Below are 24,240 nucleotides of genomic sequence, written 5' to 3'. Positions count from 1 at the left end.
AAGAGGTGAAATATATAGAAAAAGGGGTACGTGTTTAGGAAAGAGACACACATGAGTTTGTTTGTTTGTTGTTTAACGTCGCACTGATAAATATACCAGCTACATGACGGCGATCTGTAAATATTCGAGTCTGGACCAGATAATTCAGTGATTGACATCAGCATCGATCCACGCAATTGGGATACATGACATGCACCAACCAAGTCAGCGAGCCTGACCACCCGGTCAGATTGCTGGATTCTAATTGAGTCATGATAAGAGTGTATGCTGTCTCATGTATAAATCGGAAATATGTGGAATATTAAAAACAACAAAAAACACTTTAACAAAATTGATTTAACGTCTGGGCTGAGTATGAGTGTGTGAACAAAATTGTGCTGACGCAATGAGTTTTATGACCATACCAGCCTGAATATCTTAGCGGTCCTCACAATGCTGCGTTTGGGTGAATTATCTCCCATTATCCACGGTCGGCTGTCCGAGGATATTGCAACGATGTCGAAGGATTTTAGAAGCAATTTTATTTGAAGCTGTACATTCTGTCCAGTTTCCTTGAATAAACAGCAAAATAACATTCTAATACGAAAATATGTGTACGGTAAGTACCATTTTCTCAGAGTTACTGTAAGATCCTGTAACTATATAGCCAGTCGACAACCAGTGTAACCAGTTATCAACTCGTCTCTCAAGGCGTCAGCTGAGCAACACACGACTGTATCGTTACTTAACGGCAATGCATACAATGTTGCATTGACTTCCATGCCATGCTAAAATAACTATATGTTCCTGTGCCATTGGAAGTTCCGGGGTAGATCTATATCAAAGTAACCTTGAAACTAAATTTCTATTCACTGGTGTTATTTTTAGAAATTCAACCAGGGAGACCAGAAAAATATTTTCGATCTTAATATGACACATACATTTAGCCCTTTTGGGTGCTTATGCATACTTCTCTTCCAGGCAACACGTGAAAATCCGGGGTAAAATAGGTCTTCTGCAAACCATGCTTGTCGTAAGAGGCGACTAACGGGATTGGGTGGTCAGGCTCGCTGACTTTGTTGATGCATGTCATCGATCCAAATTGCGTGGTTCGATGCTCATGATGTCAATCACTGGATTGTCTTGTCCAGACTCTATTATTTACAGACCGCCGTCATATACCTGGAATATGGCTATGTGCGGCGTTAAACAACAAACAAAAAAACAGACGAACAAAATCACTTCCAGGCCTTGCCCAATACTTTACAATACTTGTTCATTTTTTTATTTCAATAAGAAAGCCCAGAAATTAAATGAAATATGATCTTGATTATATCATGGTGTATGTAAATGAGTTTAGAAAAAACCTGCACTGCACAGTTATAATTCAAAACATTTTATTTTCACACAGCTGTGTGTTTATGATTTAAATGATATGGAAATAGGCTTTTCAGAAATAGATCATTGAAAAGTGATCATAAAGACATGTCAAATAGACGCTGAGGTAAATTCATAGATTATTTTGACCGTCACTGTCAGTCTGATTGGTATCCTCCCATTAGTTACACATCCCATTTGTCACACACCTCAAAACAACAAGGGTCCTGGCTGAAGGCACTGACTGGTCTACCCTATGTTACCTAAGTATTAGAAAGGAGTGATCAAAGAGAAGTAGAAAAGTAGCAAAGGCTCGCTAAATACAATGTATATTCCTAATACAGGATATTTACAATACTCAAACACACTCACGTGATAACCTCTATATTTTGTAAATCTTGAAATAAACGTGAGCATGAATTAAATAAGAAATATGGGAGTAGCCTTGTTTGCATTAATGAAATTTTGCATTTATGTCTCCAAAATGACTATCAACAACTAGATTGTTATGGTTTACAGTCACTGAACACTGAACGTGCACCGTAAAATTCAATCCGTGAAGTAAATGACATTGTTTTTGTATTTGAACTACACACCCAACAATCCATGAACAGTTCTCCAGTCCAATAATTTAGAATTAAAGAATGATTCTTTGAAATCAGTTTACATCAAATCTTTCCTCACACTTCTGTCTTAGGTTTTATAACCTGAGACGTAACTCATGAATTATTTTGTTGACACAGCAACATAAGATTCCTGTTAAGTTTTCATTTCAATCAAATAATTGTCATTTGTATGTGTGGTTTAGGCTTTCTTAATAAATCAGGAGGGGGCATTGTAGGAATTTTGTGCATTAACTGAAAGACGACTTCAATTACGGTATCTCATGTTATATAGGTCTGTGATGTATCTTTACACACCCATTAATCTCCATGCCAGGCTATAGACACTGAGCCTCCTCATTGCTGAGGTCAATGTTATCTTTCCTCACAGATATGTTATTAGCAGAGACTAATCTGACAGTAATGTCTCATTATCTAGGCTGTACATGTTGGTTGCAGCCTAGTCTCTAGTGGCTGTTATATCAGAGACTTCATGGAGGTAACTAGGGATTTATGTGGCTTGATTAAGGCCAGTATTCAGGTGATACAATTTTTTGAGATAATGAATCGGATTTCCCTGAGCCAAAAGCCACAGAAACAATTTTATCATTAAGTAATATAATGTAAATTTATCTTTAGTGATCAGACTGCTCTATATCTGATTAATTATTTATAGAAAAAGGATGAAACTGCAAAAAATAAAAAAAACTGACTTTAAATTCAATTTTCCACCCTTGCCGAACCAGGCTGCAATTATGGAGTTACGTTTTGCCTGGACTAACGTGCCTATGCAAAGTCCACTCAAAATCACGTAAGGAAATCGACATCCCGTTTGAAAACTGCTGTGCAGATTTTGGTGGACTGCAGGGTTTGCAAAGCATGTGTATCAACAACTTAGCGTCAACCATTATTTTCCAAATCTTTTCATGTTTTTAATCAAGGTGCACACATGATTTGATGCACCTTGCGAAGTTAGACCCATTTTATTACAATATATATCTTGGTTATGGATCAGATCATTTTCACTGGACATTTTATTTGAAGCAAATACAAGTGATATGAGATAAGTGGAATCTAAATTGGTAAATAGGAGGGACATAGAAGGTAAATAACCCACAATAGCCACTGGTGGTGCTACAATCGAGCCAAGAAATTCCAGCCTAGTTCGGCAAAGGGTGGAAACAGGACTTTTATAGTCAGTAAACTCCCTTTCCTCAGGAAGAAGGGAAGTGAGGATCTGTGGCACATTGATTTTGTTTGTTTGTTTATTTGTTTGTTTAACACTGCACTCAGCAATATTCCAGCTACATGATGGCAGTCTGTAAATAATCAACTCTGGGCCAGACAATCCAGTGATTGACACCATGAGCATCGATCCACACAATTGGGATCGATGACATGCATCAATCAGGTCAGCGAGCCTGACCTCCCGATCCTGCTAGTCACCTTTTATCTCAAGCAGACTCATCTTCCCGAGGCAAAGGAGTTAACTGACTATAAAAGTCTAGTTTCCACCCTTGCCGAACTAGGCTGGTATTATGGAGTTACATTTTGGCTGGACTAACGAGTCAATGCATAGTCCAATCAGTATCGCCCACTGAAATCGAAATCCGGTTCGTAAACTGTCGTGCAGATTTCGATCGACTGCAGTATTTGCAAAGCATGTGCGCCGCCAACTCGTTGTCAACAGATATTATTCCAAATCTTTACATGTTTTTAATCAAGGTGCTCACGTGATTTGATGCATTTCGCGATGTAAGACCCGTTTTATCACAATATAGATCTTGATTATCGATCAGATCGTCCTGACTGGGCGCCACCATTTTGTGTGAAGCAAGCGCAAGTGATATTAGAGTTGGAATCTGATTGGTCCATAGGAGAGGCTTAGAAGAGACATAACTGGTAATAGCCACTGGTGGCGCTACGACCGAGCCCAGTTATTCCAGCCTAGTTCAGCAAGGGTGGAAACTGGACTTTTAAAGTCAGTTAACTCTCTTGCCTCGGGAAGATGAGCAGACTAGACTAAGATGCTAAAGTAATTTGAGGATAATTGTTTGGAACAGGCCATGGACAACACATATTGTCAAATGCTTTGTGACCAAGCGAAGAGACAAAGACTTTGTTTTTGTTTATTTACAGACAGAAAGGTTTTACTATTTGGTTTGAAAGATTACATCGATGAACTATCAATATTCTTTGTGTTGGTTTTGGAATGGTTATAAATTGGATTTTATGCACTTCTGGTGCTGTTATTTGGCCTTGCACATCTTTGTGCACAGTTGTTAATAAAGTAACTAAGAATATAGCAACCTGTTCCTTATAAGAGAGGCTGTCTCCATGGTCAAGTGGCAGAGCATCGGCCCGGAGAGCGGACGGTCCGGGGTTCTGTCCCCGGCTTGCTTCAAATAAGATGTTAAAAGATGGTACTTGTCATTATGCTTGTGGTTACTCTGCCTGCCGCTCGGCATTAAGGGGCTAAAACAAGGACTGATCAGCCTGAAGTCAGTATACTGTGTCTGACTGGGTTATTCATTTTGACCTGTGGCATGGTATCTCAGTAGGCTAGCACTATAAAAACAGTATTAGTCCGGACTAGTACAAGCATCCACACACACGCACGGGCATGCAAGTTGCTATAAAAGTTGAATAATCATGGACGTGATGTGAAGCCCCATTTCACCTCACCATGTGAGAGAATTAGCATCCTCAAAATTTGAAAAACATAAAGAAAAAGGAATTCATTTATTGGGACTTAATTATGTATTTAACTAAAATGTAAATTACTAAAGAACCCAAACCCGAAAAGATGTTTATTTGAAACACTGTCTTCTCTCTGCATGAGGGGCGGCGGCGTAGCCTCGTGGTTAAAGGGTTCGCTCGTCACGCTGAAGGCCCTAGTTCAATTCCCTACATGGGTACAATGTGTGAAGCCCATTTCTGGTGTCCCATGCCGTGATATTGCTGGCATATTGCTAAAAGTGGCGTAAAACCATACTCACTCACTCACTCACTCACTCACTCACTCACCCACCCACCCACCCACCCACCCACTCACTCACTCACTCACTCACTCTGCATGTAGTCGGTCATGCAGACCCTGAAACAAATATATCCAAAACAGCCCATGCAAGTCTATAATGTTTGACAAGTCTAGATTACTGCAGTATCTGAAAATGAAGAAAGTCTCTGGGCTCCTTTTTATTATATTTTATAACAATAATTTTAACAACTGTTTTTTCTGTAAAATATGTTCATTTCAGAGACTAGATGTTAGTCTACTCTGCATGCTGAACATACTACAACTACCGGTACATTGTAACACAATACACAAATCAATGTTTCATGACATTAAAAATGGGTATTGAATTGGTTTCCTGCTGGTCACATGACACCTGATGAGGCGAGTTATTCAAGTAGAAATCCTGGCTAACTGGATGTATCACTTGGTCACCTTATAGGCAGTTTGAGTGTTTAGCTAAACCGTGACTGGGGTGACAAATAGCTGGTGATTTGCACGGATCAGCTTATGAACAAGTTGTGAAATAGGATGTGAGATATATGTGACCAGGAAACAATGGTAAGAAAATTGCAATACATATCCTCCTTGTAAGACTAGTTGCACAACTGATCCAATGTCTAGAGCTGTCTCATGATATGGCATGTTGCTACTGATGGAGAGTTTGTAACACGGATGTGTCTAAGGTGGAGGAGCATGTGTGCTGTCTACCTGGTTTCCAATAGACTACAGGTTTCAAACCATCTCTGATGTTTTACAGCCTACTTGTCTCAAATATGCTGTTTCCTCAGGTTTTATATATTTGATAAAACTCTGTGGTACCTTAAATGTCATATGCATGATAGAATTCCATGTACAGATGTAAGTATATATTGTTTTAGTTGACGTTTGTTACCAATGAAGATCCAGGTTAGAATAGGTCTTCAGCAACCCATGCTTGCCGTAAAAGGCGACTAGCAGGATCGGGAGGTCAGACTCGCTGACTTGGTTGATGCATGTCATCGCATCCCAATTGTGTTGATCAATGCTCATGATGTGAATCACTGGATTGTCTGGCCCAGGCTTGATTGTTACAGACCACCGTCATATAGCTGGAAGATTGCTGAGTGGGGCGTTAAACAACAAACAAACAACAAACAAAGTTGACATTTGTGGCCTGTCCTTCAAATTCCACTTATTTGTTTAACAATATTTCAGGTTACATTTTTCTGCATCATAGTTTTACACTGTCAGTATTACCCAAAGGCCAGGTGCAGGTGCTTGTCTTCCTGTTGATAATTCCTATATCAACCTACAGCTGTACAGATTCTGTGGAGCTGACGTAACTGTGCTTGTCCACCCATTTAAGCTGCTTAACAATGGCTAGGCTATGTGTCATGCACTGGGCATTGTGTACTTGGTCTCCTGACTTTCACGGCTACTGTGTGTTGCATTCTCTGTGACAGAGGAGTCGCCTTGTGCTGTGGTTTTTGTTGTAAACAGTGGATTATTTGGACTATCTTGTAAAGGGTTTGTTGATTTTGTGTGTTAAGGAAATTATTTTTTAATTTTCTTTTCAAGTCTTCATTCTCTATTTACCTCACTGGTTTTGAAATGTTTATGGAGAGGCCTGTTATTTTTGCTTCAGAGAAATGCAGGATATTATTACATGTCTGTCCTCTTCATTTTGAATATTGCTGAAAAGTGTTCTAAAAGATATGTTTGGTGCAGAAAATGTGCACAACCAGTATGCACAACATCTTCCCGAGGCAAGGCAGGTAACTGACTATAAAAGTCCAGTTTCCACCCTTGCCAAACTAGGATGGAATTATGGAATTACATTTTGGCCGGACTAACGAGTCTGTGTATAATCTAATCAAAACCTCTTTACGAAATCAACATCCGGTTCTTAAACAACATAGCGACTGCTGTACAGATTTCAGTTGACTGTAGGATTTGCAGAGCATTTGTGCCATTGACTGGGTGTTGACATATATTTTGTCAAATATTTTCATGTGTTTAATCAATGTGCTCACGTGATTTGATGCACCTCGCGAGGTGAGACCCGTTTTATTATGATAAAGATCTTGATTATTGATCAGATCGTCTTGACTTGGCTCCACCATTTTGTTTGAAGCAAGTGATATGAGAGGTGGAACCTGATTGGTCAATAGGAGGGACATAGAAGGGACATAATTCGTAATCGCCACTGGTGGCGCTACCATCGAGCCATGAAATTCAAACCTAGTTATGCAAAGGTTGAAACGGGACTTTTACAATCAGTTAACTACCTTGCCTCCGAAAGATATACGCAGAGAATGGACTCAGCAAACAATATACAATATATATATATATCCCAAGACAAAACTGTTGTCAGCAGCCATACCATGTAACATATTCAAGTCTTCATTTGCATTTCATAAACATTGTCAATCATTCTTATTGCTGTGTTCCGAGATGGACCACTTATTTGAGCAGGTACAACTCACTCGTCTCTGGTGCAATTTTATTTGTAAATAAATAAATTGCAAGCGTTTGTGGCATTTGTTTGGCTAACCAAACAATATTTTTTTTGCGTTTATGCTTCCATAAACCTTAGACTACTGTTTCCTGATTGGCTGATAATAGAATGGGCAGGGCTTGTGTTGCATTATTGCTCTGAATGACGTCACTAATTTTGTACTGTTGTCTACAGTGTTGTGTGTGTTAATCATGAAATAAGCAGTCTGTGAAGTAATTATTGTTGACTTGTTGTTCAATAGGTTTTGTGTTTACGGAGATATCAACGTAAATAAAACGGTGTGCAGACTTTGCGTATTTACAGTTTGCACACACATATTCTTTTATACCTCCAGAAATGCAAAACCTATTGAAGTCAATTCTTAACAAGGTGTCATTGTGTTTTCAATTTTTTTCAGGTGTAAAAAGATAGAATGCAAAGATGGACGATACACCTGGAGGGGGGGCCAAAGCGTGTCAATCATGCTGCTGTTGCCATAGGTGACAGCATCTTCTCCTTCGGGGGATACTGCACTGGGGAGGATTATGACACGACCCGGCCGATGGATGTCTACATCCTTGATACTCGTGAGCATGAAATTTGAGTTTTTTTTAATACAGGGTTCGCACAGGCTTGGAAAAGCATGAAATTTTAATGTCCCACTTGAAAAGGCTTGATTGTTAGTGTCTTTCTGGAAAAGCCTCGAAAATCAACAAAATAGCTTGAAAAACCTTCATATTAAGTTAATTTGTACAAAATCAGAGATCTGATTGGTCCACATGATCTTTATGTAATACTGTGTAACCCGCCTTGGAGGGAAATAGATTTCTCAGCGGGGAATAAGTCTCTTATACCCACTTCAAAGCAAAAAGCCACACGCTTTTTCCGAGTCAGTGGAAGTCATGTGACATAGCACAAGTTAACCTCAGCTCAATCGGACAACTGTTTTCTATCAATTTTAAATTTGTTTTAATTCTTTTACAATGTCACATTAAAACATGTCGGTAAGATGTTGTAGCAGGATTACTCGGGGTACATGTTTTTTTTGCGTCCCTCGTTTTATACCACGAGACGGAGGCCTTGAATTTTAGTGTTCCATATCTGTATGAACCTTGTAATAATTTTTTAAGAAAAACTGTAGTTCAAGAAAATTTAATGTAGTACAAATTTTATGCCATTTACCAACACCATCTTTACCATTTTTACCTTGAATACCACAATAACTTTTGAAGAGAATGCAGAGATATTTCATTTTTTCCTTCATGTACATATGCATGTCTAGTAATCAGCTGTTACCATGGCTATGTGACAGAATGGAAATTAGCACTAGCCATCTAGTCCGGACCAGTTTTGTTTATGTTAAAGGTATCCTCAGGGCTAGTAGAATTTCAGACATTTTCTGTGGTTTTGCTATTTTTTATCATAATTTGGGATGGTAGATGTTCCTGGTTGATTACTATCCCTGTATGATGGAATTAATGAATACCTCTATGACAAGTTCAGTAGTATCATGTACAGAGTTGTTGTACACTTGTGAATGTGAGATTCCATTGTGTGACAGACACTGTGAATTGTTGCCACAGTATCACTACGCTGGCGCCTCCTGCCAGGTATTCCCATAAACCACCCTGACTATGACCTGGTTCCATATCAGCGGTACGGCCACACAGCGGTTGCCGTTAGCGACTGTGCCTACATCTGGGGCGGCAGAAACGACAAGGACGGTGCTTGTAACATCTTGTACTGTTTTGACACAGGTGAGTCAAGTCCTCCACATCCAAGGTCATGGTAAACTTTACATTACATCGAGACTGTGGCACCTAAAATGGTTGGCCTCTGAAAACATTTCCAAGCAGACAGCTCAACTGATAAGGATTTAGACCCATGGTTATTTGTTACTATTACCTTGACTGTAAATGAAATATTTCTGAGCAACCAGCACTTGAGTCACTTGTTTGCCTGGACAAGAATCATCTATTTTCCAGGCTGCCTTGATATAGCTGGAATATTGCTGCCTGCTTTGTTACACATTGTACCCGATCCATGAAGATCCGGGGTCGATTAGGTCTTCAGCAACCCATGCTTGTCTTCCCCTCATGAAGATCTGGGGTCGATTAGGTCTTCAGCAACCCATGCTTGTCTTCCCCTCGTGAAGATCTGGGGTCGATTAGGTCTTCAGCAACCCATGCTTTTCTTCCCCTCGTGAAGATCTGGGGTCGATTAGGTCTTCAGCAACCCATGCTTGTCTTATCCCATGAAGATCCGGGGTCGAATAGGTCTTCAGTAACCAATGCTTGTCTTATCCCATGAAGATCTGGGGTCGATTAGGTCTTCAGCAACCCATGCTTGTCTTATCCCATGAAGATCCGGGGTCGAATAGGCCTTCAGCAACCCATGCTTGTCTTATCCCATGAAGATCTGGGGTCGAATAGGTCTTCAGCAACCCATGCTTGTCTTATCCCATGAAGATCTGGGGTAGAATAGGTCTTCAGTAACCCATGCTTGTCTTATCCCATGAAGATCTGGGGTCGAATAGGTCTTCAGTAACCCATGCTTGTCTCTCCTCATGAAGATCCGGGGTCGAATAGGTCTTCAGTAACCCATGCTTGTCTCTCCTCATGAAGATCTGGGGTCGAATAGGTCTTCAGTAACCCATGCTTGTCTTATCCCATGAAGATCCGGGGTCGAATAGGTCTTCAGCAACCCATGCTTGTCTTATCCCATGAAGATCCGGGGTCGAATAGGTCTTCAGTAACCAATGCTTGTCTTATCCCATGATGATCTGGGGTCGAATAGGTCTTCAGTAACCAATGCTTGTCTTATCCCATGAAGATCCGGGGTCGAATAGGTCTTCAGTAACCAATGCTTGTCTTATCCCATGAAGATCTGGGGTCGAATAGGTCTTCAGTAACCAATGCTTGTCTTATCCCATGAAGATCTGGGGTAGAATAGGGCTTCAGCAACCCATGCTTGTCTCTCCTCGTGAAGATCTGGGGTCGAATAGGTCTTCAGTAACCCATGCTTGTCTTCCCCTGTGAAGATCCGGGGTAGAATAGGTCTTCAGCAACCCATGCTTGCCGTAAAAGGTGACTATGTCGTAGTGGGATCGGGTGATCAGGTTTGCTGACTTGGTTGATGCGTGTCATTGTATCCCAATTGCATGGGTCAATGCTCATGATGTCAATCACTGGATTGTCTGGTCCAGACTTGATTATTTACAGACCGCCGTCATGTAGCTGGAATATTGCCAAGTGCTACGTTAAAAAACAAACACAAACAAAAAACATTGTTCCCTCTTTTCTTTCCAACAACCATGATAGTATTGATGTTTTATAGAAGGAGACTTCTGATGTGTTCCGGGGGCGGTCAGGTAGCTTAGTGGTTATAGTGTTTGCTCGTCACGCCAACATGGGTACAATGTGTGAAGCCCATTTCTGGTGTCCCACACTGTGATATTGCTGGAATATTGCTAAAAGCGGCGTAAAACAATACCCACTCACTCTGATTTGTTCCCTCTACAGCTAGATCAATATCTGATTCGTTAGTAACTTAGCACAGTCCGATATGTGTTGTGATGAAGGGGCCTTTGTCCACTGGGGTAGCCATGAGTGGTGCAAAGTATGCACCTGTATCGGATGCAGTGGGCACTGACATGCCTTACAACAGTGTGTTATGTTAAAGGTAAGAGTGTGAGATGGTCAAGTCTGTAAATAGAGTACTCTTGCATGTGTTTCAGGAATGATGAAGTGGAACAAGCCTGCGATCAATGGGCCAATACCGGGGGCCAGGGATGGACATTCTGCCTGCGTCATCAGCAACAAGATGTACATCTTCGGGGGATACGAGGAGGAGGTACGGAGTCTTCTCATCAACACTCTGCCAGAGCTCAAGATAAGCTGCATATTTGCGTAAAATACACATTTAATCAACTGAAATACGCAGATAATTCAAATCCTAGTGTATCAAATACTCAACAAAAACTATAAATACACTATTGAAATAAAATTAATGCGTATAAAAAATTAAATAAAATGATTGTGTATATTACAACTGTAAGATAAAGTGATTGTGTGCCAGCCGATCGCCAAATTCACTTACCGACAGTTACATTCGGAAAGGCTTCTTTGACAAACATACTGATACATACTGTATCTTAAGTTGTCGCTTTTAGGTATTAAAACAATAGTGCCCATAGGTTTTGCGAACAAAAAATGCATTTCGGAGAGGGAGCTGCAAGCAAATGCAGATGGGTATACTACTATTCAAATAATTTTAAATGATTTATAGGGAATGTTTTAAGTGAAATAGACAAATGTGAAGAAACAGGTGGGTAAAATGTTTTTGAATACCCTCTAAAACTTGTGGATACCCAATCAAAATCAAACCCCGGGGTAAAACAACCAAATAACCAAACGCTTATTTATAGCTCTGCTCTACCATTATTAGATGTAGATCATGTACACAATTTTAGATCACATGTTCATCTACCAGTTGGCACAATTGTCTCTGATGTCACATGCTACTGTACAAGGTTGTGTCCCTTAGGCATGACAGGATCTTGTGCTGGTGGGTTTTTACCAGAGTTGTAAACTCAACCTACCAAGCCCCCAAATCCCAACCTTCAGACTTCTAATGTACATGGTTAATGTTGGCATCTCTCTTATCATGACTGTCTCCATGGTCTAGTGAATATAGTGTCTGCCCGGAGAATGGAAGGTGTGTGGTTTGATCCCCTCCCGCGTCATACCAAAACATGTTAGGCTAAAAAAAATAATAGGTCTTGGTTCTCAGGCACCACCTGCACCATCATAAGCCTGCCGCCCGTTTTGTTTTTATTTCCATTTTCAAAAAAAATGAAATCTTTAAATATTCTGCGTCTCAAACTCATGACCCCAGTTAAGTGCTACAATGATGAAGAACAACATGACTTGCCCGAAATTATTGTAAACAAAATTTGGTTACATACTAGCTTGAACAACCAGAATAAACATAACACTGCCCACCCGCACAATAATTTCAAAAGTCATTGCCTGGGAAGCAATTCTTTTATTTTCTTAAGCTTTCAGATATGGTATTTGTTGTTACTCTGCCGAGTGCTCAGAATTACAGGGATATGATAAAACAAGGACTGTCAGCTTGGAGCCAGCATACTGAGTCTGAGTGGGCATCCATGTTAATCTATAGTATGGGATCTCCGTGGGCTGGCACCATAAAACTGCTGTTAGTCTGGACACATGTGCATGCATGTCGCTATGTGCAGTAATCTTGAACATGGCATTAAAACCCATTTCACCTCACCTAACTTCAGCTCGCTGATCGTGCTGATGGCAGAGTAACTGCAGCATGGTACCTGATCCCCTCTATAACTATGAGATTCCATCTTTAACTATGACCACTGGTTAATCCTGGGTATGGCCAACAGGTGACAGCCTCTGACTGATGGTGAAACATGAGATCAGTGTAAATGAGGAACTGACACCAGCAGGATTAGTTGTGATGACTGATAAGATAACACTCCAGCACCACTCAAGTTACATGACTCTACGTAGAGATATTAAAGAGAACTGCAATTTTCTCCTGATTGGGTACTGTTGTTATCTTTCATACAAATTATGATTAGACTAGTTTCCTGATACTGTATATTTGGGTAAATTAATAGTGTAAATGATTGTTAAAATTGGTTGAGTATATACCCTTACTTGCCTATGGATATGAGGAATGTGTTTGTCATGTTTTTAGGTTTAATATCAATTTCAGTATGCACAATAGCCATGATAGCCATATAGTATCTCCATAGCTAAGAGTGGTTTCTTTATGCATGTTGGGGATACAAGGTAACTACAAAGACCATGTAAGCTTTGTCAGTTAATCAGGAGACTAATGCTGGGACGAGTCCAAATTTACTACCCAGGTACCTGGCCCCCTATTACTTGACCCTACCCAGGTACCTGGCCCCCTATTACTTGACCCTTCCCCGGTACCTGGCCCCCTATTACTTGACCCTACCCGGGTACCTGGCCCCCTATTACTTGACCCTTCCCCGGTACCTGGCCCCCTTCCCCGGTACCTGGCCCCCTATTACTTCACCCTACCCGGGTACCTGGCCCCCTATAACTTGTCCCTACACGGGTACCTGGCCCCCTATTACTTGACCCTACCCAGGTACCTGGCCCCCTATTACTTGACCCTACCTGGATACCTGGCCCCCTATTACTTGACCCTTCCCGGGTACCCACTGAAGGTCTCAAAAGTTGGAAACAAGATGTCTGATTGGGAAAAAAAATTATTTATATAATTTATCAAACGATCAGATCATGCGTACACTGAAGTTGATTGAAGCTTTATCTTTACTCAAATATCTACGAGTCAAAGGAATGTGTGCATCGTCAGAAAGAATTGTGAACATTAGCGACTTGTAGTGTAACCATTGAGCTATAAGTTTTTGTCATTAAACAATATACTATGTGATTAACCACGGTTCGGGTAGTCCTGTGGGTATCCGTGTCCTACTCAGGATCCACCCGACCCGAGTACCCAAGTTACCCGTCCCAGCCCTACAGGAGACTGTGTATATGCATTGACTCCAGCAATGGAATGTTGGCAGTGTTTATTCCCAAGTATACAAAGACTTATAAAATATTGTTCTTCCTTTCAGATTGACAGATTTTCCAATGATGTCCATGCCTTTGACTTTACATCTATGCAGTGGATCTCGGTCAAAGCCAACGTGAGTAGGTCAAGGTCTGAAGGTTTAATGAAGGTTTCTGTCTGATCAAATTAAGGAACATTTTGATGTTGATTGAGGTCAATTTCACCAGATATTTGTATCAAACAATATTCTTTACAATCAAACATACCATTTCAATGACCCTGTTAGGATTCCGGGATGGAATTGGTCCCCAGCCACCTATGCTTGTTGTGAGAGGCAACTGAATGATTAGGTGGTCATTCTCAGTGGCTTGGTTAATAGTGTGTCATTGTGGATGATCCATTGCTTATTATTTTAATCACAGGTTTGTCTGGTCCATACTTGATTAATTGTATTTACAGACTGCTGTCACAATGGTCAAATAGCAAGAATATTGCTGTATGTTGTTAGATAAAACACAAAAGGCATTATGGTCATGAAAAGTGGAATGAAGTAACGGAATCTTAGTGTTATCAGCCAGACTCTCATCCATGGCTATTCATTATTCCTTTATACTGTGTTTGGAGACCAGGGGTAGAATGTGTCCAGTGATTTACACACAAAATGCTGTGCATAGATCAGTGACTTGGACCGAAGAAATGTAATGAATCAATGGCACAACTAAATAAGTCAATAAACAATAAACAATATAGTGGCATCATGCATGCTTGCTTATTCCATGTGCTCCCAAATCAAGGAAAATAGCGGACAAACCATAGCCAGCCAGTGCAATACCGTTAGCATGGTTAGTGATTGGATGAATTCATGCGATCTGGCCAGTGAAGGTTGCAATGAGAAAAGCACTTGACAAAGTCACTCTAGCTCCTGACAGCGTTTCCCTATGATACAGATCATACAATGCAAAGACACACACTGCTCAATTTGAATTTCGAATTTTGATGGCTGTGTATTGTTTTATTAAATATCAATACTGTGAGTAGGGCTAATCCTTACTATTTACTTTTTGATTATGAAATTATGAAATGTTTTCACACCTTGCTTATCATTCTATCGATTGAAAGTACAACTAATTAAACAAGCCATCTGTCAAATTGAAATTTTTTCGGTCTATGACTGGTCACCGACGACCATCGGAAACTCTTGCATCCCCAGCACCAGCATTCCTAGTCGTAAGAGACAACTGAGTTGGGAACCCATGAGGACTATGGGTGAGAAATGGTCCCTGGCAACTTTTGTTGGGTCCATTCTACAAAGCAATCTTAGCGCTACAACTATCATAAGTCAGTGTTAAAGAATGGGAGTTACGATCGACTTAGTGCTAAGATCACTTTGCGGAACGGAACCCTGGTCATCATAGGGTGGACGGACTCAATGACTTGGGTGACCCTGACGGCGTGGACTGATGCTTATAATATCAATCACTGGATTGTCTTGCCAAGGCTCAATTAATTACAGGCCACCGTCATACATATACATATACATATACAACACAAAACATACAGAAAAATGTTTTCCCTCTTTATTTCATTTGAGTGTGAAGCAATGTTTAACACTTTAATGTATCTGAGGGGTGAATACACTGATCGTTATTGCTTGCAGGGTACCCCAGCCCGCTGGCGTGACTTCCACACTGCCACAGCGGTAGGCAGCACTATGTTTGTGTTCGGTGGTCGCAGCGATGATGGCGGTGATGTCTTCACGAACAATGAGATTTATTGCAATAAGATCCAGACGTTTGACACCTCCAGCAACACGTGGTACGAGCCTGTTGTATCAGGGACCATACCTCAAGGCCGGAGAAGTCACTCTTCATGTAGGTTGATGCTGTGTGTTGTATCTCTGGGGGGCATGGGGGCCCAGTTGTGTGAGGTATTTGCAGAGTTGTGTCCCTTAGGCTGGCCAGGAACCTGAAATTTGTGGTTCGAATCACAGATTTGCCCTGTGTTTTAGGTTTTGTCAGCACCATACCTTGGCTCTTGGGCTTTACCAAAGTGGTTGACTTCTGGCTTTCCTCACACATCAAGCTGATATGCTAAAATACTGTGCAAAGTGACATTCAACCAAACTCACTAGTTCATTCTATCTCACTGCTTACGTTGCCCATGTAGATCTGGGTCTTCAGCAGCCCATGCTTGGTTTCAGAGATGACCGTGCTCGTCTTAAGAGGCGACTAACGGGATCGGGTGGTCCCGCTCGCTGACTTGGTTGATGCATGTCATCGATCCCACTTGTGTGGATCGATGCTCCCAATAGCGTGGATCGATGCTCCCAATAGCGTGGATCGATGCTAACGATATATCACTGGATTGTCTGGTCCAGATTCAATTACTTACAGACCGCTGTCATATAGCTGGAATATTGCTGAGTATGCGACATTAAACAAGAAACAAACAAAGAAACAAACACTACTACACCTGTTCCATGTGGTTCTGGAGCTGAGTATGTCCATACTGCCCACTGCTTGCCTCGAGCTACATAAGGTTTGCATGGTAACAATACGTGTGAGCTAAATCATAGCGTGTCATTGATTCTTACTTCAGAAAGGCTCAATGACGTTGATGGTTCGGGTAGACCGGTGCGTACCCGGGTCCTACTCAGGACCCACCCGACCCGAGTACCCGAGTTACCCGTCCAAGACAGATATACTGATAACTTTAAATAACAATTTTTGAGTGATCATTTTCTCCTGTTTTTTATGCAATCCTGTTAATTTATTACAGTTTACTATGAAGGTCACTTGTATATATTTGGTGGCTACAACGGCATTCATGAGAATCACTACAGTGACATGCACAGACTAGAACCAGGTAATGTTTAACACCATCGCAGTTTTAGTATCATCGGATCATAGGTTTTCGGATGTCATACGTTTTCAGACATCCACGTTTATCGTGATTACTCGTACTATAACGGAGAGTGTATCATCACACAGACATTGTAAATATTCAGATGATGACCTGTTTTTTAGAGAAAGTTGTCTTTTATAAGTAAAATAGATGTACAGTTGTCCATGTGATTAGAGAGAAACTTACAAATGTTACGAGTGTTCGAAAACCCATAACATTCGGATACATCGCATTTGTTGGAAACATCACATTCGTTGACACCATCTCATTTGCAAATACGTGGGCACTGGTGGCCCATTCGTCTGAGGCGCTGCCATTCGCTGTGCAGAGTTGCGTCCTTGGGCACCCCAGAGACCTATGATTGTGGGTTCGAATCCCGGTTCTCCCAATTATGTTTCTAGGTTTGTCAGCCCCATACCCGTGCTCGTTGGTTTCACCGAAGTGGTAAACATTTGAGACCTGCATCACTTTGGGCTTTCCTCCCATTAAGCTGACACGCCGTGATATAACTGGAATACTGTTAAAAGCGGCGTAAAACCCAACTCACTCACTCATTTTCAAATACCTATGGTGATACATTATATATGAAAAACATAGTAAATTAAACGTAGTAAATTATACATAAAAGTATTACATTTTACCATGTTCTCCCAAGCTGTATATTTTAATTAGAGTAAAATTATTACCTCAGCATATGATGTTAGTCATTTACTTTAAATGTGCTGTGTAACCATTTTGTCATTTGTTTGTGAACAGGAAAAATGAAGTGGTCAAAGGTGAAGGTGAAAGGTCAGGGGCCGTGTCCAAGGCGACGCCAGTGCTGTTGTAGGATAGGGTCGTGTGTATACCTGTTTGGAGGAACCAGGTATGTGTTGGTGTACATGATGTACCTGCCGTTGTACTTGGGAAGATGAAGTCACTGTATTAAGCAGGGTAACTGGCAGGGGACATATGGGCAGGTTGTTCTTCCTTTACACTTTATTTCTGAATCTCTCTGTATGTAGAACAATGACACCATGTACAAACAGTATGTGCTTGCTTCCTCCACAGTCCCAAGAACCCCCAGATGACGGCCACACACATCCCGCTGGCAGAGACTGATCTGACCGATCACTCAGACCTCTACGTGCTTGACTTCTGTAAGTACCTAGTTGTGAGAACCAAGTTGTCTGTGAACCACCTCCCACTGACATCTGACTGGACTCCATGATATAGTTGTTCAGCTTACGGCTGGAGGAATAAGTGGTCCAATTGCTTAGGTCACCAGTGTATGCTGTGCTGTGCTGTGCTGTGGGCCTTTGCCATGCTAGGATAACATAGCAATGGAGTTGTTTCCAGTGTTTGAAATTAAAAAAACACCAGGCTGCCATGAGGACCCCCGGATTTTAGAAGCCGCATGCCCTGAAAAAACTCTTCAGGCCCTCACTAAAAGAATTGCAGCATATTGTGACAAATAAATTGAGACGCAGATCTTCTGCAGGTCATAAGGACTAGGGATGGGTTTTGGAGGTTTAAAGTGTATCACAATGTTTTGCGATGCACAAGACAGTATTTTGTGATACTATCACAATATATATCGTATACTTCCCAATTTTGAATTCAGCAGCAATCTGATACATAAAGGTATGAATTGAAGTTCATCAATGGAACAAAACAAGATGCTGGTACAACATGATGTTTACTCAGTCAATAAACATGCAGCCATCTTGTTGCCCCGGACGCATGCTGCGGGGCAGCAAAGGCATTTGGCAAGAAAATACTATTTTAAACACATGATATAAATCGCTATTTGAAATCACCAAGTATATCTAGCATGAAAAAATGATATTGTGATACGTATCGTGGACAGGTGGACATCAGTTTACCGATATACCGATAATATCACACACCTTAAAAGGACCCAAACAAATTTGAAACTACGGGCCCCACTAGAGCTCTACCTGCCACAGGCCTATGGCCCTGAGGGCCTACGGGCAGGTGCTTGTTTTTATTGATGAGTTGAGGAATATTGTTTATCTCTAAGTGTTCTTGTGGAATGACTTTTGTATGACTGTATGACTGTATGACTTTCCATTGATGAGTTGAGGAATATTGTTTATCTCCAAGCTTCCTTGTGGAATGACTTCTGTATGACTATGACTTTCCATTGATGAGTTGAGGAATATTGTTTATCTCCAAGTTTCCTTGTGGAATGACTTCTGTATGACTGTATGACTTTCCATTGATGAGTTGATGAGTTGAGGAATATTGTTTATCTCCAAGTGTTCTTGTGGAATGACTTCTGTATGACTTTCCATTCTTTATTTCAGCTCCGTCCCTGAAGGTGCTGTGTGAACTAGCTGTGTTAGAATATAAGCAAGATACGTCCTTCTTGCCTATGAATATAAGGTGAGTTAAGAATGTTATTCCACAGCTAAAATTTGGTTTTATCCTTATATGGCTGAAATTCAACATTAATTAATTCATTTATGTGGTTGGATCACAACAAGATCCTGACATGGCTACTCATCCTCCGAAGGGAAGGGAGTTTAGGGAAGTCCAACAAGGGAGATAGGTCTGATCACTTGTTTGATAACAGTGTTAGTATCTACACCGAAACATCACATTCATTGTAATAAGTTGTATATCCATAGAACTATCTCCCACCAGTCCGGGTAGTCCTGAGTAGAATAGGTCTTCACCAACCCATGCTTGTGGTGGAAAGCCACTGTGCTTGTTGTAAGAGGTGACTAATTGGATCAGGTGGTAGGCTTGCTGACTTGGTTGATGCATGTCATCACATCCAGATTGTGTGGATCGATGCTCAAGATGTCAATCACTGGATTGTCTGGTTCAGACTTGATTATTTACAGACTGCCGTCATGTAGCTTGAATATTGGTGAGTGCAGCATTAAACAACACACAATACAATACAATGACTTTAAAATTGTGCTTTTATGTATGTCAGATGGGAACTTGCTGCCATGACAACCAACAACAACATCAGTCGGTCCAGCAACACAACCGGGTGATGTTACTTGACCATCTGATGGTTCCATTCAGATGACCAGCCAGATCATGGACATTGCAAGACAAGATATGATGGAAGGCATCGCATCCTGTCCAATAGATAAAGCCGATAACACTGTGAAAACGTTGAAGCAGCCAACATGGACTCTTACCTGAGCTGATGTCTGGAAGTTGATCAGTGTCCTTATCAAGGTGCTGCGATGGTTACCTTGCTTGGATACGGAGAATGTTCTCTTCACAGAAGACAGTCGATCAGTATTCCTATTTTCATTCTCAGTTTTGTTGGAATGCATACCATTGTATGCAAGTCAGTGCTGTTAAAACTACACCAAATAATGATGAACAAAACATACACAGATAGCCATATCAGTCATATCACATAGCATTGAATGTTTTACCCAGAGATCTTCAGCAACCCATGCTTGCCGGAAAAGGCGACTAAGCTTGTCGTAAGAGTAAACTAACAGGTGGTCAGACTTGGTTGATGCATGTCATTGTATCCCAATTGCGTGGATCCATGCTCATGATGTCAGTCACTGGATTGTTTGGTCCAGACTTGATTATTTACAGACCACCATCATATAGCTGGAATATTGCTGAGTGCGGCATTAGAATGTTTCCTCCAAGGCTTTTGTAGGAGATGGACTTTGGAACTTGTAATATATTACACAGATGTATCATTTTGTTATTGGTTCATGAATCAGGTTATTTTGGCATTAACACACTGGTGGTAACATTACCCAAGACTTATAACATCTCCAGGTTTATTATTCGTCATTGTTTTAAACAAACCTGTATGTGTATGAAACCAAAGTATGAAATGTTTATCCTGTAATTAACTGTGATGACCCCCTTGTGAGACATATATGGCACCATGCACATACTGTGTGTGTGTGAATGTTTCGTCTGTGCATGGTTGAGTGTGCATGTTATTGACTTTCATGTGATGACTCTTGCTTAAATTTGTTTTGTGCAGGCACAAATTAGATATTTATAACTATTTTCAGTAATCACAGTTGTCGAATGATCAGATTTCCTGAGTTTTATAAAGAAATGGCAGGGTCATTGTTCTTGGGTCTTGAAACCTATGCAATTATAGTGTTAAAAAGTTTTTTTTATTAGCTTATTTATTTCAGGATAGAAATATTTAATGTTTGTTTTCCTGAGTGACATGCTTAATAATGTTTTTCATCAGTTTTTCATCAATTTATGATAATTCCTGATGAAAGAAAAGATTTCCTCACCATGGAATCAATCAGTGCCCTTGATATGTGTAAAAAACTTCAAAATAAATTTATCTCGTTTCATGTAAATATGAGTGTATGCTCTTTTAACTGCTTGTGTCTGTTGCAAAGTCTGACTTATGAATGATCAACTTCTCAATGATTAATAATCTTAGCTGTATGTGGGGCAGTAAGGTAGCCTAGTGGTTAAAGCAGTCGCCTGTCACGCCAAAAGCCCCGGTTTGATTCCCAGCCAACGCACTCATTTACTTCACTGGATTTACATTCAGAGCAGCCTGACGTTTTCGGAAAGGTTGCCAGTTTTATTGGTTGAGCCAGCTTGTGAGCAGGATTGTTCAAGATGATGTTTACATTAAAACAAATGATCAATCCTCTTCAATAGACACAACACCCACCTATACATATTGAAGTCTCACCTGAAGCTGTAGATACTAACCTCTTAACAATGAGCAGACATCGTTTAGACAAAGTGTATGTAAAAGGTATTTATGATTTAAATTAGCATAATGTTGAATATTGGAAGGGGTTTTGCTTAGTCTATTTTCATGGCCTTCAGTAATAATCTTATTTCTTCTAGGCTGGTGACAAGAATTTTACTGAAGTTAGATGATTTTGGATGCTCAAAACCATTAATCATGTTAAAGATTGAAATGTCAGATGGAAGAAAATCAACCATTGACAATTTAAGTGTATGGTAATTCTTGCCAGAATAGAATGGGACTCTGTGACAAGCACGCTGTAGTTTTGATCAGTTTTAATGATTGAAACAGCGATCCCTCTTTATGTCTTCGGGGACTTGCAGTGTAAATCATGTCAGTCCTAGTTAAAATTTGTATTCGAGTTGGAGGCAGTAGTTTGCGTTGGGTGAAACCTTGGTGTCTTGATATAATACATATAGTCAGTCCTACTTTCTCTCACTGAACATTGCTGCTTTATATAGTCATAGACTCTGTTATGGTTAGTTTGATAATATTAGTGCTTATCATGCTTTTCAAACTTGTCTCCAGCCATGCCTGTCTCTCAGACCCGTCCTGACCATAGCTTACACCTGTTACCATGCTTCAGTAGACAAGGCAACACTTTGTTAATTATTTGATTGATTGGCTGACCACAACCTTAATCCACCAACCAGTGAATGCAATCAATAAGTACTAATTTGACCACAGCCCTAATCCACCAACCAGTGAATGCAATCAATAAGTACTAATTTGAATCTTGTCACCAAGTGTTTGACTGGCATTTAGAAGTGATGCACGTGAAAGAGAGAATATATGGAGAAGAATAATAAAGAGGTTGACATCCATACTTTCTCTCTCTTCATGTCACTGTTTCGAATAAGCATCAGTTATACATCTGAGGGAAGTTTAGAAGAAATGAACATTGTTTGTGGCGGTTCAGTCAATGCATGTCATCCCCTTCAGCATCCAGGTGATGGTTGCAGGGCATCCTTGTGATGGTGACCATTGCTGGACACGTAGTTCTCCTGTGTCTCCACAGCTACGTTCAAGTCATAAGCATTAGGTCTGGGACGGTAACTCGGGTACCCGGGTCGGGTGGGTACTGAGTAGGACCTGGGTACCCACAGGACTACCCGGATCCATGGTTAGTCACGTGATATATTGTTTAATGACAAAAATTATCTGGAACTCTATGGTAACACTACAAGTCACTAATGTTCACATTTCATTCTGACTGTGCACCCATTCCTTCCGATTTTTCATATGGTTGAATAAAGATATACCTTAATTCAACTTCAGTGTATGAATGACCAGATTGTTCTAAAAACTTTTTGCCAGGGCTAAGCTAAAGATGTTCCCAATTGGACATTTTGAGACATCTCCTGAGACCTACAGTGGGTACCTGGGTAGGGTCGGGTAATAGGGAGGTGGGTACCCGGGTAGTAAATTTGGACTTGTCCCAGTTCTAATAAGCATGATACTTGTGCCTGTCTGAAAGACAACAAGTCTAGACAAACGAGTAATTTTACAAATCAACTCTTGTGTACATTTAAATGTTGATCTGGATGCTCCAGTGAGAAATTGAGTGCCTATGTTATCATATTTTTGAATGAGCCCTGTATATGAATCGTGTAGATTTTAATTTGTAAATTCTCTTGACACAACAGCAGTTAACAGAGTAGCAGCTGACAATTATATGATTTTAAATGGTTGCATTTATCACCAATCGTTTTATCCAAAGTTTGTTATTAGAAGATGAATGTGCATTTCCCCTGAAGTAAGATCAACCCCTGATCGAAGTGAGTGAGAGAGAGAACGAGAAAAGGAGCTGTTTTTTCAGAGAATTGTTTTTACTTGAAATGTCATAATTCATGTTGTAAGGAGGAAGGATTATGACTGAAATTGTTATGAATTGTTTTGTGATCCTTACTTACAAGATAAGTATCACAGTAAAATTATTTCAATAAGACAGTTATCTTTTCTTTTTCTTATATACATATATCAAGATTTTGTGTCAAGCCGTTTCTCATGGCAAGCCACATTGAGAGGTTTGTGAATTTTCCTACAGTACAGCTCTTTGCATGACTTGATGCTTACGCCATAAACCGTCAACAGCATTACTTCCAGCTGACGGAGATATAGCTGTCATATTGCTCACACTATCATCAGCATTACTTCCGGGTGACGGGGATATAGATGTCATGTTGCTCACACTATCAGCAGCATTACTTCTGACTGATGGGGATATAGCTGTAATGTTGCTCACATTATCAACCATCAACAGCATTACTTCTGGTTGACAGGAGGATATAGCTGCCATGTTGCTCACACTATCAACCATCAACATCATTACTTCCGGCTGACAGGGGGATATAGCTGTCATTATGCTCACACTATCAACCATCAACAGCATTACTTCCGGCTGACAGGGGTACATAGCTGCCATGTTGCTCACACTATCAACAGCATTACTTCCAGCTGACGGGGATATAGCTGTCATTATGCTCACACTATCAACCATCAACAGCATTACTTCCGGCTGACAGGGGGATATGGCTGTCATGTTGCTCACACTATCAAC

At 40.6% G+C, this 24,240-nt stretch overlaps 1 protein-coding gene across 1 annotated transcript; it reads left to right on the top strand.

Annotated features, from left to right (window-relative positions):
* Positions 1-471: 471 nt before the first annotated feature.
* Positions 472-23,592, top strand: LOC139442442 (kelch domain-containing protein 3-like). The gene is made up of 11 exons (XM_071223253.1): positions 472-598; positions 7,872-8,040; positions 9,037-9,210; positions 11,190-11,305; positions 14,109-14,180; positions 15,702-15,915; positions 16,823-16,909; positions 17,705-17,813; positions 17,999-18,087; positions 19,258-19,336; positions 19,896-23,592. The coding sequence occupies exons 2-11, from the start codon at positions 7,887-7,889 to the stop codon at positions 19,957-19,959; spliced, it is 1,158 nt and encodes a 385-aa protein (XP_071079354.1). The 5' UTR covers positions 472-598; positions 7,872-7,886; the 3' UTR covers positions 19,960-23,592.
* Positions 23,593-24,240: the final 648 nt, after the last annotated feature.

This window comes from Haliotis cracherodii, unplaced genomic scaffold (genome assembly GCF_022045235.1).
Source record: "Haliotis cracherodii isolate W230 unplaced genomic scaffold, xgHalCrac1.p SCAF_5, whole genome shotgun sequence".
Lineage (NCBI taxonomy): Eukaryota > Metazoa > Mollusca > Gastropoda > Lepetellida > Haliotidae > Haliotis > Haliotis cracherodii.
Note: the sequence above shows the minus strand (reverse complement) of the source record. Positions and strands in the feature narration are given on the sequence as shown.

Coding starts and splice junctions, on each gene's coding strand:
- LOC139442442 (XM_071223253.1), top strand. CDS start 7,887: ATGCAAAGATGGACGATACACCTGGAGGGGGGGCCAAAGCGTGTCAAT. Junction 9,211..11,189: donor CTTGTACTGTTTTGACACAG/GTGAGTCAAGTC, acceptor CATGTGTTTCAG/GAATGATGAAGTGGAACAAG. Junction 14,181..15,701: donor GGATCTCGGTCAAAGCCAAC/GTGAGTAGGTCA, acceptor TATTGCTTGCAG/GGTACCCCAGCCCGCTGGCG.